This window comes from Copadichromis virginalis, linkage group LG13 (genome assembly GCF_057382275.1).
Source record: "Copadichromis virginalis isolate Kocher_CV1m ecotype Utaka linkage group LG13, C_Virginalis_male_GT1.1, whole genome shotgun sequence".
Lineage (NCBI taxonomy): Eukaryota > Metazoa > Chordata > Actinopteri > Cichliformes > Cichlidae > Copadichromis > Copadichromis virginalis.
The window spans coordinates 24192045-24209728 of NC_140630.1; the positions used below are offsets into that span (position 1 = coordinate 24192045).

The 17684-nt window shown below is 37.1% G+C and overlaps 2 protein-coding genes across 2 annotated transcripts; both read left to right on the plus strand.

Moving 5' to 3' along the window:
• The first annotated feature begins 307 nt into the window (after nucleotides 1–307).
• On the plus strand, nucleotides 308–7217 carry LOC146695739 (interferon-induced, double-stranded RNA-activated protein kinase-like). The gene is made up of 17 exons (XM_085478126.1): nucleotides 308–575; nucleotides 1110–1210; nucleotides 1331–1476; nucleotides 1572–1802; nucleotides 1900–2032; nucleotides 2226–2293; nucleotides 2382–2463; nucleotides 2739–2800; nucleotides 2897–2987; nucleotides 4002–4060; nucleotides 4182–4301; nucleotides 4441–4569; nucleotides 4671–4875; nucleotides 5342–5485; nucleotides 5961–6062; nucleotides 6252–6314; nucleotides 6837–7217. Exons 2-17 carry the CDS (start codon nucleotides 1178–1180, stop codon nucleotides 6969–6971), a joined length of 1803 nt encoding a protein of 600 aa, XP_085334252.1. The 5' UTR covers nucleotides 308–575; nucleotides 1110–1177; the 3' UTR covers nucleotides 6972–7217.
• A 414-nt stretch (nucleotides 7218–7631) lies between these two features.
• On the plus strand, nucleotides 7632–17432 carry LOC146695740 (interferon-induced, double-stranded RNA-activated protein kinase-like). The gene is made up of 15 exons (XM_085478127.1): nucleotides 7632–7974; nucleotides 8541–8670; nucleotides 8755–8894; nucleotides 8978–9101; nucleotides 9205–9278; nucleotides 9361–9510; nucleotides 9620–9743; nucleotides 9962–10020; nucleotides 14475–14594; nucleotides 14688–14822; nucleotides 14922–15126; nucleotides 15444–15572; nucleotides 15870–15971; nucleotides 16175–16237; nucleotides 16463–17432. The coding sequence occupies exons 1-15, from the start codon at nucleotides 7865–7867 to the stop codon at nucleotides 16598–16600; spliced, it is 1803 nt and encodes a 600-aa protein (XP_085334253.1). The 5' UTR covers nucleotides 7632–7864; the 3' UTR covers nucleotides 16601–17432.
• The last annotated feature ends 252 nt before the right edge of the window (nucleotides 17433–17684 follow it).

Genomic DNA, 17684 nt, shown 5'->3' on the forward strand with positions numbered 1-17684 from the left:
TCTTAAAACTTTTTTTCCAATATAGAGAAAGCAGCTGTGAGTGAATCGGTGACTCGCGATCTTCTAACATGCCAGCTTATACCTGTAATGACAAGACATTTCTAATGTTTAATTGCCATTTTTCATGCGTCATTCCTATTGTGCCATAGTTTTCTCCTTTCCCAAATGGATATGAACATGGGCCAAAATAAATAGACGAGTGGGAATGGCCAATGCGTAGATTATAGTTATGTTATTGCAATTATTTTTTTTATTCGATTTTTCTTTAATACTAAGTTTTAATGCCTGCCAAGGTGTGGACACTGGGACATGACGTTTCCACTGACGAATCGAAACTTAAAGGCGGCTGAATCCGCTAACGCGGTTGCGGAAACGTGGAGGCAATTTTTTTAAAAAGAGATAAAGAGATACTATTGTACTTTGTGACTTGTCACAATTATTCGCAATTCTGAACTCTGATTACAACTCCTTCGTCATTTTGGGGGGAAGTGGGACACCATGTAGTTCTATAGGGAATGAGCTACACAGGCTCGGAGGTGAACTCGAGTACCTTGGCTCTACAGGCCACGATCACGGTAAGTTGTATTTAATATTTAAGTGTGTCTATGCAATAGCACACTTCTTATCAATCGTCGGCTCTATGATTTTATGTAATAGTTTTGGCTCGTGCAATTGGCGCTACACTCCGTTACTCCCTGTTCTGTCACCATTCTTTCATTTCTTCTGCTGACAAAGACGTATATATAGTGATGTAATTTGAACATCTAACTAGTAAATGAATAACAAGTCATTTGGTCTATTGACTATTACTCTGACTGCTAATTACTGTTTTCCGCGACAGTGAAAAAAGGTTTAAAGTCATTTTCTTCACAAACCAGTTGCACAAAATAATATTATTCAAGTGAACGCAACAGTGACCAATTAGAGCATCTAAGGTTATATTTCAGGAATAACTAACATGGCTGGAATAACGTGCTTCCCATTTTGGTATCTTTTGCATTACATTACAGTAGTTGATACGTCAACTAACTGGTATGTATTTTTATGTAGTTAAAAACTTTATTACTTGCCAGTATAATCAAATCAAAGCTTTGATCATTTGTCATCAGATTTACCACCTCTAAACAGCCTGAAGGAAGTGAGCCAAACAGACCACAACAGGAAATACTCTGCAGTAATGGATAAAGAGCAACAAGCTCCAGTTGATTCTGTAAGATCATGATGCAGTCTTTGCTGAACTAAAGTATACTAGGTTGCTTATTATGTTCAAAATGAAAGTGTAGTTTACAGCTGCAAGTCTAACTGCTTTTTGTTGATGTCTTTGTTTTAGATGGAAACAGAAGATGAAAATCCAACTGTTCCACTTATTCAAGCAAATATTTCTGACTATGTAAGCTGGATAAATGAATATGGTCAGAAGAATAAGATCATCATAAAGCCTAAGGAGTCAATAAATATACACAAAAGTGGTTTTCCGTAAGCCCCCATACATCGTAGAAAATATTTTTTTAAAATATATTTTTGTTTTTAAAAATATAAAAATTAATGCATAATGTTGTATGATGTTACAGAAGATGCTGTAGCTTTGTGGTTGGTGGGAAGGAGTACCCAACTGCCTATGGGAAAAATAAAAAGGAAGCTAAGGAGGAAGCAGCCAAGCTAGTATATCAGAGCTTGGGTGTAACATATAAAGATCACAAACCGACAAATTTCGTTGGACTTGTTCACAACTACTGTAAGAAGACAGGGCGAATCATTGATATTATTGAAGTGAGAAGATGTGGCCCACAACATAACCCTGAGTGAGTATAAGTGAATCTTTGGAGGGTGAATAGAAGCTGCAATAACACTTAGTTGGGTAATAAAGTCTAAAGTAACATATCTTTCCTGGTTACATAGGTTTTTCTACAAATGTGTGATCAACAAGAAGGATTACCCTCAGGCTGTAGGTGACACTGTCAAGGAAGCCAAACAAAAGGCAGCTCAGTTGGCCTGGTCTGCTCTTCAGGAACAGTCTGACTGGGACAGCAAGGTATTTAAATGCTTTCAGCATGTTATTGTCACTTAGGTAAGAAAAAAAAATTCATATTCATTACACAACATGTGCAATGTTCTGCTAAAATGTCACTTTAGCAGAACATTGCACAGTTTCATAAAGCTTGCACTCAGCACTTTTCTAAGTTTGATAACTAATGTTGAATGTCACATATTGTGCTTATTTTAAGGTATCCTACAGGTCAACCATGTCTGAAGACAGTGTTTCAACAATGCTGCCATCCCCAGCATCCACAGTGTAAGCAAGTATTAACATTAATGGTAGAGTATGTGGTAAAGTTTAACATGTATAAAACTACACAAATGGCTCTCTTTTTAATTTTAAGGGAGGCCTTGTCAGAAGTCACAACAAGGAGTGAAAGTGAATCAGTATCAATCACTGACCTATCGAACTTGTTGGAGACTAAGGTCAGGTTTTTTTTTATGTTGCTTTTAAAATTATAAAAGAATTCATAGAACTTGAAGTTGACTTTTTTAGACTAAAACATATCGGTGTATCTGTGGTGTCCCTCTTCTGGAATTTAAACCCATAATCTGACAGTAACGCTAAACAGGAGAAAAATGTTATAAAAGCATAAAATACTAGGATTGCTTTTTTTCTCATTGGTGAGGTGAGTGCTTCCAAAGGCTAACATATTTACAAATCAAAAAATTTCATTGGAAAATTGTTTTTGTTTTTATAGATGTCCCTCATGTCAACTTCGTCTGTAGACACTCCACCAACCAGGCTGTCAACACCTTCACTGTAAGAAACTCTAATACTAGTAGTAATACAACTACTAAGTCAGACAGTTGTGTATTAGGAAAGCAGCACTCATGTACTCTTGTTGTATTCTCCAAGGGAGTCTCTCGAAGCGTCTTCAAAAAGCATGGCAACAAGTACGAGTGACTCCGTTATCTTCACTGATTCATCACACCCTTCCATGGAAAAGGTCTGTTGCTTTAAACACAGAATTTGTTGAAAGAAAGAAATCCCCACTTTATAATCTGTATACTATGCACTGTATATTATATGGCATATGGTGAATATGGGGTGGACGGTGGAGGGCTTGACTATGGGATAAATGGTCAACTGCTGGTCTTTAGATCATGCACAATTGTAGTTAGAGCTTTGTTTGCATTCTTATGAATAAGTTGGACTTATTTCTAGTGGCTGCTGGGCACTTTCACGTCTCTCACCAGTTCTATTCATAACTTTCATAGAAAGATGTTCTAGGCACAGTTAAGAGTCATAGCATGTCAGCCTTCGTGGCATTATGGGAAGCTGTTTTTGTGTCAGAATTTTTTGCAAATTTGTTTAGTGTTTAGTTCTAGTTCAGTCACTTTATTTCAGTCAATTAGTGTGCAATCATATTTTATTCAATGTAAAGTCATTACATTTGTACTAAAAATCATAAATGTGTATGGCAATCTATAAATGTCATTAATAAATAAGCAAATCTGTGTTCAGATCTCTAAACCTACTGGTATTTGTAAATGGATTGTAAAATATGAATTGAATTTGGCTTCAATAGCTTAAAATATGGACATCAGTTGTGACTCAAGCGCTTTGGCTGTTTACACAGAATATTTGCTACCCCTGGGTAGCAGATGGCTGGTAGAGAAGCTGTTAATGCGATATATTAATGCGACAGTAATGCAACATCTGAAAGTCAGTCTCTGCAAGCCCAAGTTCAGGGTTAACAAAGAAGTTAGAAGAAAATCCAAATGTATTTCCAAAGCGCCACAAACATTTACAGCTCTGCCACATCACAGTGTAGTTAAACAGAAAAAGACGGGTAACACAGCATGTATTTTCCTTTTTTCTTTTCTTTGATATGTTTAGCTAAGCCCAAACCGCCAATAAAAGTAATTGTATTTATTAATTAATATGTTCAGACATCAGACATTTTTTTTATACTAATGATAATAATAACCATGTTATGTCCTTCTGTGTTTTTTTTCAGGACGCTAACAAAAACAAAAATACAGACAACAGACCAAGTGACACATCAGGCCAATCACAGTATGAAAAAAAATTTCATGACGTTTATACTTGTGTGGTCAGATTTTTGCATCCTCTTTTTTTCCAATAATTTACTTATTTTTTCACATCTTCATCTAATGAATGTTGTTTATCTCACTAGGTTTACTTTAGACTTTGATTGCATTGAATGTCTTGCTAAAGGAGGCTATGGTCATGTTTTCAAAGCAAGAGATAAACTGGTGAAGAAGTATTATGCTGTAAAGATTGTTCGCCACAAAGAGTAAGTCATATGCACAGTGTATATTTTCAAAGTACAAATGTTTTGCATAAGCAACATTCTAATAACAGAAACCGTGAGTATGTATGTATGTATGTATGTCTTGCTTACTGAAGCATTTCTGTGTTTTCCTTCTGATCAGAAAAGCTCTAAGAGAGGTTGGGGCATTATCAGACCTCAACCACTCTAACATTGTTAGATACTACAAGTGTTGGCTGGAGGATTCAGAATACCAGTGGGACAATACAACTGACAGTTACAGTACTTCCCAGTAAGTTTTGTTCAGTTATTTAGTATTGTGCAGTTTTGCATTTCTATGCTTAAAATGAAGACTTGATGCTAATTAGATTTTTAATCTTCCTTTTTTTTTAGGTCTAGTAGTAATTCATCACAAAAGTACCTCTATATTATGATGGAGTTATGTGACGACAAAACACTTAAAGACTGGATAACTGAGAAGAATGAGAAAACTCTTGAAGAGTCTATAAGAAGAGCAGAAAGTCTTCCCGTTATGCAGCAAATAGTCAGTGGAGTCGAGTGCATTCACTCCCACAGACTCATCCACAGGGACCTCAAGGTGAGACTCAAGATTACAGGATCACAAGCTTATGTTGCTGAGCTAGCTCACATTTAACTTTAAGTTTTTCCATTTCCATATTCTTTAGTATCCTTTTTGTGTGTTTAATGGAGATGCACACTGCTGCTATTAAAGTATTGGTGTGCTTCTTCTACTTCACAGTAAACCCAGTAGACAGGAAATGACTGAGTATTAGGGCCACATTAAGAAAAACATTATTAGTGTTGATTTAGGGATTAAAGTCAACATTACAAGGTGGTGATAAGTATAAGAAGGTTGAAGAGATGGCGCAGCATCAAGGAGAAATACTAGAAGCAGCCAGTGCTATGCCGCAGCCTCTTAGTAGATGCACATATGGTGTAAATTTGAAAGATTTCTCGTAGAATCACCTGAGCTTATTCACTCATTTCTGACTACACGAGGCACTAAATGCTCAATGTTTAAATTTTGCTTTTCCAATCGTCAGCCTACCAACATCATGTTTGGAAAAGATGGAAAAGTGAAGATTGGAGATTTTGGTCTAGTTGCTACTGAGACTGATGATAATGATGAAAATCAGAGTGAGAGAACAGAGAAAACAGGAACCAAGTCATATATGGCTCCCGAACAGGTGAGGTCTCTGTAAACAAATAACCTTTGATTTCTTTTCTGTGTTTTTTTTATTGTTGACAGTATTCAATGATAGCTATGTGCTCAACATTTTCTGAATCTATTCAAGTTTCATTACCTTCTGCAAATGTTCTTAAAAATGACAGAATCTCCTGTTCTTTGTGTTTTTTTTAAAGATGTTTACAAATTGAAAAGTTTTTTTCTTTCCATTATCACCACCTCATTCATTCGCTGTAAAACTCTTATTTCATTCCAGATAAAACCATCTCTTATGATACATGCTAAGATATCTTTTTTTAAGTGATTGCAGCCAGATGGGGTTTTTTTCTGGTTTCTACTTTTAATTTTAGACTTTAACTACAACTTGAAAAAAGTGAAATCCACATAGATTAGCTTACCACAACCATATCTTATAATTTAAACACTCACACTGAGTTAAGGGGTGTGTAACACATTATGTTTTTGTTTTATGACAGAGGACCAAAACAAGATATGGCTCCAAAGTGGACATATTTGCTCTGGGACTGATATATTTTGAACTCCTTTGGAAAATCTCTTCTGGGCATGAAAGAGGGAAGGTGAGTTGGTATAACAATTTAATAGTTTACATTTTAAAATGTTTACTGGTAGCTTCCTATCAGTGTTAATGTGTGAAGAATATAATGTATAGAATTGCATACTTAAGTTTTGCTTTTGTTTTTCTTGTGATGATTTTCTGTCAAGCCAAATAACATGTTTTTGTATCCTTTTATCATTATGTATACTAGATTTTTACAGGTGTCAGAAAGCAAATTCTCCCTGAAGAATTTACACTGAAGTTTCCAGAAGAGGTATAATTCTTATTTTTTTCACTTTCACATTTATAAACCACTTTAAAACAACATAACAGCTGACCAAAGTGCTGTACAAAAAAAAAAAAAGATAAAATAGGAAAACAAGAATAAAAGAATAAATCGGCGAGCCTGCCTGACCTCCAGAGGCAGCTCATTCCACATTTTAGGTTCCAAAACTGAAAAGGCTTTGTCTCGAGATTTAGAAAATGTCTTCGGGACAGTCAAAAGCACCTGTTTAGCTGATCTAAGAGCATGTGATGGCATGTAAGGGTGAAGCAGCTCAGACAAATAAAAAGGGGGAAAGACCATTAAGAGACTTAAAGACAAATCAAGGAATTTTAAAATGGATTTAAAACTTAACAGGAAGCCAATGAGGGACTCTAAAACTGGAGCCATGTGTTCTTGTTTGCTTGTACCAGTTAAAAATCGTGCAGCACGAATTGGCTAATTATTTGTACTGATAATATATATTCATGTTGATACAGAAAGTAGCTGATTTTTTTTTAATGTGTTTTGCAGAACCAGATAATCATGTCAATGCTGTGTCCGAGCCCAGAAAACCGACCTGAAGCAAGTACACTGAAGGCAGACCTGGAACAGTGGGCTCAAACATTAAATGCACAAAGAATGCACCTAGAAAATGTAACTGATTGATCAGCACTTACTAAGTGACATAAATACATCTTTTGTTGTTGTTTTTTTCATGTCATGTCTTTTTTCATGTTTCAATGTCTTTGATGTACTGTTTTTTATGGCTATAGCAGTTATGTTCAGTCACTTTTTACAGAAAGTAGGAATCATGTTCTGTGGAAATGTGATTAACATATTTAAACTGATGAATTATTACAGCCTTTGCTTTGTAATAAATAGACTGATGTGGAAAATAAAATAACGACCAACCAGGGTGTAATGGTCATTTGTCTGCTGTACAGTTTTTGTACATGTTTTACTGCATAATTTAGTGAGTGGGTCTTGACAGGTACTGATAATTTGCTTACACTTTACATTAAACATAAGTGCGTATGGGATTTTTTTATTACCACATGCAAAATGTGCACTCAGTTTGGGAAAAATCCCATTTTATGCAACAAGTTCTTGTCAACATTACAAGCTGGAAGACTATTTTCTTTGCAGTGCACTTTTGTTCCTTTTTATTGCTTCCCACAAACTAAAATTAGATATACCTTTCAGCATTACCAACACGGCCCACGAAGACTTATTGAAGAAAGAAACGAGCTTGGAGAGGGTCCTTTAAAAAAATGCAGAGGCTTTCTCTGCACACCGCAGGACAGCTGAATGTGCTGCGCATTTCCGTACACAGAACGTCGCTAATGTGCGACAAGTTGGAGTTGGTTTCGACTGCTCTGTTACCACGTAGGGGAGGACGAAGAAACCGAAACTTACTGATGCCTAAAGTCAGCTGAATCGAAACAAACAATGGACATACTTGACCGCAGTCGGAGAAGGAAGATGGAAGTGGGGACGGGAGCAGTACTGTGAGCTTTGTGTGCTCTCACCGGGATTTTGTTACATTTGCCGAGTCATTAATGATGGCAACTAAAAACTACGTAGCTGAACTAAACGAGTATGCGCAGAGAAATCGCTTGAAGCTGAAGTATGAGTACCTTGGCTCTGACGGCCCAGACCATAATAAAGTGTGAGTACATTTGTAGTACCTGAGAGCTTTGAGCATTATAATATATCGACGATAATAGAAGTATTGGGTGAGATGAGTGTTTGATAGCACGGTAAGTCAAAGCTAATCAGTACAGTTTAAGAAGAGGACTTATGTATCTTATCGGAAAAATGCACAAGTAATGATGGTGACATCAAATACAGACTGGTGTAGTCGTAAGCCTTTATTACCTTGCAGTTATATTTTAAATTAATTTTAATCTGTCTTTCAATTACAGGAAATAATAGCTGTTAGGCCCAAAGGCTCTATAATGGCGCTATGCTTTGCCAAATCTTTATTTCTAACTAGTTGAATAGTCATGTTATTATAAAGAGCCCAGCAAAGCACTGGAAACCCGTTTTAAAACTGCACCTGCTTGTCTGTTGCTGTATATATAGGATGTCTTACTATATATATATTGCATATACACGCAATTTACATCTCAAGTTTCATCATAAAGAAATATTGCCTCCCAGAGGTTAAAAGTGGAAGGAGAAAATTCAAGTTATTTCTTGCAACCTAACCCTAACAGGTCATTTCCTCTACAGATTTAGCCAGAAGGCGATCATAGATGGTAAAGACTACCCCAAAGGTGTGGGGAAGACCAAAAAAGATGCAAAGCTTAAAGCAGCTGAAAATGCTCTGAGGTGCCTGCTGGATGGTAAATGTCAGGACTTGGTAAGTTTATTTAACTTTAGCATGTTGGAGAAAAATAAGTGGTGCATGTGCCCATGGTGTTTGTTTGTTTTTTAACCTTAACAGACAGAAAATGCAGCAGAAGCTTCTACACCAGCTGAGACAGATATCAACTTCATATGCTGGCTCAATGAATATGGCCAGAGAAACAGGTTGACTATAAAGCCTATGGAGACAACAAGGCCTGGACCAAATAATGCTATCCCGTAAGCCTCCTGACCGTTTCTCAATTATAGCTATTCTGTGCTCATGTAAAATAGATTAAATAAATGTTATTTTATGGCATTAGGTGGTGTAGCTTCATGGTTGGTGATAAGGAGTACCCAGCAGTCTCTGGGAAAACGGCAAGAGAAGCTAAGGAGGAAGCAGCCAAGCTCGTATACGACATAATAAATGGCAACAAAACTACAGATGTAAGTTATAGTTCAGTCCATGCCATTCTAGCTTGATCATAATCCTAAAACATAAACATTTTAATATAACCACATTAAAATTGTACTTTTTATATTTTTCAAGACTGCAGATGAGAATCACAGCGATGGATCAGGTCAACAAAGTGAGGACTTGAGTGAGAATGTTTTTGATCTGTGGTGAGTAATTAACAATGGTGATGTATTGTTTAATCGTGGCATCTGCATCATAGTAAAGTTTCTTACTACTTGTTGTTTACAGTACTACAACAAAAAACCTGACCGTGAACTCTAAAGACCCCAGCTTAGTGGAGACAAATTACATAGGACTTATCAATGACTACTGTCAGCGAGAAAACTGCTCCTATACATTTGTTGATGAGAAAATATGTGGCACACCTGATAAACGTCAGTGAGTATGCCCGACGTACTGGACTCTGAATACACACTGCAGACACTGGATGCTCATGACTGATGTTCAGCAAACTGTTAATGTACTGTTCAACTTCTTTGCATCTCAGATTTTTCTACAAATTACGGATTAACAACAAGCAATATCCTGTGGGGAAGGGGAAGAGTATCAAAGAAGCCAAACAAAGTGCAGCGCGACAGGCCTGGTTTGTTCTTCAGGAGCAGTCAAGCAAGGTGCTTATATTTTTATCTTTACTTTGTCTCATCAGATATAGTTGATTAAAGGTTCCAACAGACAATCTGTTCTTTACAAGTAATTAAAAGGACCAGCTTGGAGGGATAAACTTACTGATATTACTAGATGTGGTTGTATGCCCTAGTTCTTAAAGAGTATACAGCTGATCAGAGCAAATTTTATCCTTTTAATCGATGTATGCTTTTTATTCTTTAAGGAGGATGCCAAAGACAAGAACGTGGGAAATGGCCAGAATGAGATGCCAACTGTATCACGGTATTTTAAATAAGGAAAAAGAAATAGTACTAAGAAACTGCTATTCTGATTTAACTCATGTTTTTGTTGTATTATGTCCTGAGAGAAAGCTTTAAATCCATCCATCCATCGGCTTCCGCATATCCTTTTCAGGGTCGCGGGGGGCGCTGGAGCCTATCCCAGCTGTAATAGGGCAAGAGGCAGGGTACACCCTGGACAGGTCGCCAGTCTGTCGCAGGGCCAACACACAGGGACAGACAACCATTCGCACTCACATTCATTCGCACATTCACACCTAGTGACAATTTGGATTATCCAATTAACCTATCCCCACAAGCTGGTTTAGACTATGGTCTTAAATCTCCCTCGCTGCTCCATGATAGACAGAATCAAGCATTCTGAGCATTCTATATACTGTAAATCAAATCCCCATAATCAAGTACAAACATAAAGGTGAAAACAACAAGTCTATTTCTTGCCTCAAAAGATTAATAGGACTTTCAGATACTTACTCAGTCTGTACAGTTCTTGCTGTAGTGATATTATAACCCAGATTGTTTATATATAAAATTAATAACAGTAGCACTTTAACCTTCCATCAGTTCTTTTGTTACATTAAGGGAGGTAGCAAGTGATTTATTCTATCCTTACACACTGATAGTTGCAAGATAAATAACTTTGAAACCATTCAGTTTTTTCTAACAACACTGCACTGACAAGTCTTTACTTTAAAATTTCATAATAAATGGTGTCAAATACCTCATTTAGATCAATAAAAATAGCTTCACAATGTTGCCTGTTATGTACCAAAAAAGAAAAGTTTCAAATTATCTGGACCTCTTGATTTCCTAGAACCTAAAACTTTGAGGGTTTTGTGGACATCAGATGCTCGTTAAAGGAACCAAACATGTCAGCCTTGCCAGAAATGTGATTTTAGTCTTTGTCTATATGTGGGTGAGGTCTAGACCAGTCCTTCAAATTTTAAAAGGGTTATTGATATTATTTTAAATCTCCATTAGACAATGATCTGCTTTGGCTTTTATTTTGTTTTTCAAGTTAACAGATCATGCAGGGAAATTAATTAAATTCAAGTCAGTGCCGTTTAAAAAAATCCAGTTGATTTTTTTTCAATGCTTTTGTTTTAAAACCACCAAAACAAAGGAAAAGAAGAAAATGAAAGTCTAATCTTAACTTGAATCCATAACAAAGGCCATTCGAGATAACCACTCATTCAAACCAGTTTGTAACTTGTTTTATTCATACAAAACTTTATGAATCTACAAAGAAAGATACATTTGAAGAAAAGGGAAAAAACATACCAGCAAATAGCTAGTGGCGTTGCTCTCAGTAAGAATCAATATTATGTATATAATTAGTACCTCATCACAAGAACAAATAGAAGAAGAAAAACAGAGCTCAGCTGATACCTGTAAATCTTAGCCTAATCACAGATGTTATCAGTACCTGCAGTTTTTCAAAAAACAAATTGGCCAATGAGAGTATCAGTTGGGCTCCAACATATTTGTTGTGAACATCTGCTTAGAAAAACTCTTGCGAGGTTATCAGTACCTCTCCCTGCCTTTTGTCCATTTTAATTTGCAATTCATTGACTGGGGTTCATTTGCAACTCACAGCAAACTTATAATTAAATACACTTTACATAGTGATAAAAAACAAACAAACTAATAAATCATTCCTATGACTGACTATTTATTTTAAGAACTCTTAAACCTAGCTGAAAGGTAAATATAAGGAATAGATTACCATCACAAAGACTGATCAGGAATCAGAATCAGTAATCAGAAGGGTTTTATTGCCAAATGTTGAGCAGGTTTACAACATTAGGAAATTGCTGCGGTTGTCATGGCTCGGCTGTGTGGCAGGCAGGATGAGGACCCAATCGCAAAACTCACAGACTCAGGGGATGAACTCAAAAAGCAGCTTTATTGCTGACAAAAAGATAATAGGAGATACAAAACTAAACTGGGAAAAACTAACATAAAGCTCACCAGGAAACACAGGGGGAATCACACACAGCATGAGGGAGAACGCGACACAGAACTGAGGGAGACGCAGACATAAATACACAGAGGATTAACGAGGGAAGTGGGAGCACACGGGGAGCACAGGTGACACTGATAATCATAACAAGACACGGCAGGAGTGAACGCAACACTAACGGGAGACGGGCAAAGTAAAACAGGAAGTACAGAGGTTCAAACAGGAGGAGAGAGAGCACGGGGAGAACGCAGACATAACGGGCTGGGGAAAACATAGAATAAAACACAAGGAGGGGAGACGAGGGCTCACAGATACATAGAGGGGCACACAGGGAATAAAAGTCACAAGGGGAAAACACACAAGGAACAAAATACAAAAATACATGAAAACTAAGAATACTGGGCCAACATGGCCCAGGACCATGACAGCGGTGCTTCAGTGCAAACATACTGTCATAAATGCTTAAATAGACATGAAAATAAAAATAAGAATTAAAAGAATTAAAAGCACATGACAGTGCAGTGTCATGTGTTTGTGGTGCGAACAGTCATACGGTTATTGTTCATGTGTCCGACAGCAGAGGGGAAGAAACTGTTCTTATGGCGAGAGGTTCTGGTGCGAATGGACCGGAGCCTCCTGCCTGAGGGCAGCAGGTCAAACAGACTGTGTCCAGGGTGAGAAGGGTCAGCTGAGATCCGAGCTGCACGCCCCAGTGTCCTGGAGGTGTACAGGTCCTGCAGAGATGGGAGTCTGCAGCCAATCACCTTCTCAGCAGAGCGCACAACACGCTGCAGTCTCTGTTTGTCCCTGATAGTGGCTCCAGCGTACCACACGGATGATACAGAGCAACCTAAAGCTGGCTGGCTAAAAGTGCTTTGCTCTCAGAATGACTTGTAGTAGTGAGTAGTTGAAAGGTTGATGTGCACTGGATCACAGTTTAAGGCATATATTTCTATTTGTGATGAGGACTAAGGACAAAGCACTTCTTTTCCACAGTAAAACTGTCTCATGAAAAAGAAAAGGAAAAGACAGAGTTTTTCTAACCCCATCTTTGCACTAAATCATTCACTGAAAAGCTTTTATAATGCTATGATCATAATATAACTTGGATTAAAATAATTCAATTGATGAAAGATTTTAAAGATTTTTCTGGACACTTTCAACAATTTTAAAGAGATTTAGAGAGTTGCAGTCAGTTCCAGTTGAAGTCCCTCATGAGAAATATTTCCTGAAGACTGAATTTAGATTAGCACTTCATTAAAGAGGTTAGCACACCGTTGACAGCTGAGGGTGTTTTATACTAATCAACAACTAATGTAGATTTTTTTAAACTATCAAAAGATTTTCTAGGACATTATTTTTTATTATTTAAATCTATGATAAAATCATGGCATCTGTGTGAAAGAAAAGTAAAATTCTCCTGAAGGACCATGACACAAATCATACGGGTCAAGTCTACAGAGGAGCATAGTATGGGGATAGGTAATAGAATAGACCTTTATTATCCCACGGATGATAAATTTGGGTGTTACACAGCTTTTATAGCAGGGGGAAATATAAAATATAAAAGGAAGACACAAAGTGGTCCTATATACATAATCAACTGAAGATCGTATATAATGTACAGAAATATATATAGAAAAAATTGTACGGAGATATGTATAAAATGTGCAGTGAACAAACAAGATGATGAGTAAGATAATCAAAAGGATGTTAAACTGTGTTATAGAGTCTGACAGCTGCTGGTAAGAATGACCTGCGGTAGCACTCATTCCTACACTGTGGGTGTAAAAGTCTACTGCTGAATGACTCAATGGTCTGAGTCCCATTAGCTGTACATGATCCATTTCATACGGTATTACAATTTAAGAGCACTGAAAAGGAGTCTCAGCCTTTGTGATGGCGTTAACTACAGATCCACAAAAGTAGCAAACGCAGGTCGGAAAGGAGCAATATCATTTATGTATTCTTTCGTGTTGGGTTTTGGGCCCGTCAGGCATTTTGCCAGTCCAATTCCAGAAGGTGAGGAGGCATCATGGCCAAAAAGTCACTGTTGCACAGACCCCTGTGGTCATTTATGCAAGTCTACCTTTTTTGTATGAGAAAGGAGGATTTATCCTTCCTTTAGAAGGAAACATCCGAATTGGAAACAGTTGTTTCTTATGGAGCTACAGCTTGACATAGCTTGAGGTCAACTTGGAGAACTTTTTAGCTTCAGCAGCAATCTAATGACCACAGTCTAATTATCAGTTCAATGCAGGATTTTTAATTATTAGTCAAGGGTAAGTGTCAAGTAACCGTGCCGTGTAGAAAAACCTGCCAAAATCACTGGTAGTTTTCAGAAACATCGAAATCAGTCAGCACACACACAGACATGCTGCCATCTAGGATTTTGATTTCTGAAGTTTATAAGAGCTTTCTGTATTTGATCATTATGTTACATTGTTGCATAAATGTGTTGTTGCTGTCCACAGGTTTACTTTAGAATTTGAACCCTTGGAGCATCTTGGTAAGGGGGCCTTTGGTTCTGTTTACAAAGTAAGACATAAACAGTTGAAGATAGAATATGCTGTGAAGGTCGGCTGCTATAAAGAGTTAAGTATGCCACAGTAGGATTCCAGCATTCAGTGTTATATGTACAGTACTTGTGCACTTTCTGTACTGACACTTTTCTTATTGTGTTTCAGAAAATCTCTTCGAGAGGTGAGAACATTATCAGACCTCTTCCACCGTAACATTGTTAGATATTACACGTTCTGGATGCAGGATACTGGATACGAGTGGGACCTTAGAGACAGTTATGACAGTTACGCCTCTTCACAGTGAGTCCTGTGGACCTACTTTTATATATTAACTTTTTGTTAAAAGGTTAAAGTTAAATATTTACATCACTTTTTCCTTTTTTTTTTTTACATTTTTAGCACTGCAGATAACCCCGAGACAAAGTTCCTGTATATTCAGATGGAGTTATGTGCCAAAAACACACTGAGAGACTGGATTGATGAGAAGAATAAAGAGAGTGAACAAGACTCCAAGCGAAGAGAAGAAAGTCTGAGAATTGCTCAAGAAATAGTTTGTGGAGTCGAGTATATTCACTCCAAGAACCACATCCACAGAGACCTTAAGGTGAGACAATGCAGCGAATTTCAAGACAAAATAAAATTGTTCTGCTGAAATTAGAAGGTACTTCAAGTGTGTGACCCCTTAATGTGTCCTCTGGTTTACTATGACAAGGGTCTTTAGGCGCCCTGAGACACATAACAGACTTTTGTTGACTATTTTTAAATCTGCTTTTAGGGCATTCATGAAACTATCAAACAATAGATTGTGCAACATCATTGCTAATTTTTTGGTCCCTAGAAATGATCAAATAAATAAACATAAATATACCTCTTTGATAATTTTGCTCAAACATACCTCATGTTCTTCTTTTGAATGCAAAGCCTGCAAACATCATGTTTGGAGTGGAAGGAGAAGTGAAGATTGGGGACTTTGGTCTGGTCACCAGTGATGATGATGATGAAGAGAGAACAGTGTGCAAAGGAACTCCATCTTACATGGCTCCTGAACAAGTGAGATGGTCTATACTGACAATAATGTTTACTTCTTGTGTTTCATTGGTTAACAAATAGGATTTTATAATTGAGCCTTTCACACTTAAAGCTCAGTCTCACCTCTCTTTAGTGGTGAGAGCTGTAAAATCATCAGCTTTTCTTCCCGCAGAATTTTATTTGACCCTCAAATTTAAGCAATTAAACTGAAAGATGAAAAGATTTTTTTAATTCAAGCATAACTGTAACATTTAGCACAGTGATTGAGAAAAATATGACATCACATACATTTGTCCTTTGTCTGTTTGTCTATCACAGAAGACTGAGAGGAAGTACGACAGAAAAGTGGACATGTTTGCTTTGGGGCTGATATTCTTTGAACTCCTTTGGAAACTTTCTACTTACTCTGAAAGAGCAAAGGTGAGATTCACTGCAGTCATGTTAACCATTGTGCATATGCATGGAGTTATTATATACCAATAACTAGGTACCTGTAGGTTGTTTCTTCTGGCACAGCTTTTTTGTGTGTTTTAAATATTTTCATTCTTCAAACAAGTGTAATTGGAACAATTATTGTATAAACTAACGTCCTCTTTCTTCTTTAATCACTTCATTAACACCAGATTTGGCCTGGCGTCAGAAGGCAGAGGTTCCCTGAAGAGTTTTCAGTGACTTTTACCAAAGAGGTAAATTACCATATTCATACTATGCTTACATTTTGACAGGATGGTCATCAGCAGAGTAGTGATAAAACTTACATTAAGTGGTTTACTCAGTTATAAAAGGTCCTCTTTGATTGCTGAGTTGTCTGGACACAACATATGCATTTTTTAAATATATTTATTATTTATCAGAGGTTTCACTGCACAAGACATTACACATACACTGTGTTTTTTCTTGTTTTTAAACAGAAGCAAATTATTAACTCATTGCTGTCTGAGAAACCAGAAGACCGACCTGATGCCAGCGCCGTGAAGGCAGAGCTTGAAGAGTGGACTCAGATATTCAACTCACACAAAGCATCTCGCCAGGAAAATCAAACTGTCTGATAGTCACAAGAGAAAAGTTACAAAAGTCACAGAAGCCTTTACAAATCTGTCTTGTTGCATCTGCTTAATGAAATGATTTGATGTACCGTGTAATATTATGTTGGGTAACTGTTAACGTGCAAAGTTAATATATGGAAGAGGTCACATCATGATTCCCGGCTATTTCAGGGAAGTTTGTATTGGATTTGGAAATGAAATGTGAAATCATGATTTTAAAATCTAACTATTCAAATCAGTTTCCCGGTGTAGGTCGTCACTTTGTAACTGTTGTTAACCTGCTGCTGTCCTGAGGAGGAGGAACTGTGATGCTACGTGTACTTCTGATGGATTCATGTTGAATGTCAGAGATAAAAAAGCACACTCCATGTGGCTCAATTTTAGAAACTTTCCTAAATGTTTTCACTCATTTTTAACCCATGAAATACAGTTTAACATTTTTTTTCTTCCATTTTTTTCTTTTGTTCATTTTAATCTGATTGATTGCAATATCAGTCAGCTACGTGTGACTTGGAACAGCAGGAGAAAGGTCATTAATTCTGTACTAGAGGGTTGAAATAATGAAAAGGTGTATAAGAAACTGAACTAGTAAATGTCTCTCATTTAACTCTGATTGTTCTTGCAGAAGCACTTGGTATATAATAATTACCAAAGATTTTCATTTTTGGTATTTAAATAATGAGCAGAGTGGCAGCAAGAATCAACACAATCAACTCACCATTGCAGTGTTATTTTAATTCAGTCACACTGGAGGGTTTCCGACTATGAAGAGCTTGTTTAAGGTTGTACCACAGCATCTCAATCTGATTAAAGTCTGGACTTTGACTGGGACATAACAAAACTTTCCTGTTGTTATTTTATAAGCATTCAGAGGTGGATTTACTGGTGTGTTTTGGATGTGCTTGAGTTTTGAGGCACAAACTAATGGGGGACATTCTCCTTCAGGATTTACTGACAGAGCAGAATTCATGGTTCCATCAATAACAGTAAGTCGTCCTGGAGCAGCAGAGCAGCCCCAGACCATCACATGACCACCCAGGGATGGATCTAAAGAAGGAAATCAAGTGGGGGTGGCAAAAGTAAAGCC

Bases quoted from the DNA above. Each gene is read 5' to 3' on its own strand.
- LOC146695740 (XM_085478127.1), top strand. From the start codon at position 7,865: ATGATGGCAACTAAAAACTACGTAGCTGAACTAAACGAGTATGCGCAG. The intron at 7,975-8,540 runs GTGAGTACATTT...TTTCCTCTACAG, and splicing joins GGCCCAGACCATAATAAAGT to ATTTAGCCAGAAGGCGATCA. The intron at 15,127-15,443 runs GTGAGACAATGC...TTGAATGCAAAG, and splicing joins ACATCCACAGAGACCTTAAG to CCTGCAAACATCATGTTTGG.
- LOC146695739 (XM_085478126.1), top strand. From the start codon at position 1,178: ATGGATAAAGAGCAACAAGCTCCAGTTGATTCT. The intron at 2,033-2,225 runs GTATTTAAATGC...GCTTATTTTAAG, and splicing joins AGTCTGACTGGGACAGCAAG to GTATCCTACAGGTCAACCAT. The intron at 2,801-2,896 runs GTAAGAAACTCT...GTATTCTCCAAG, and splicing joins AGGCTGTCAACACCTTCACT to GGAGTCTCTCGAAGCGTCTT.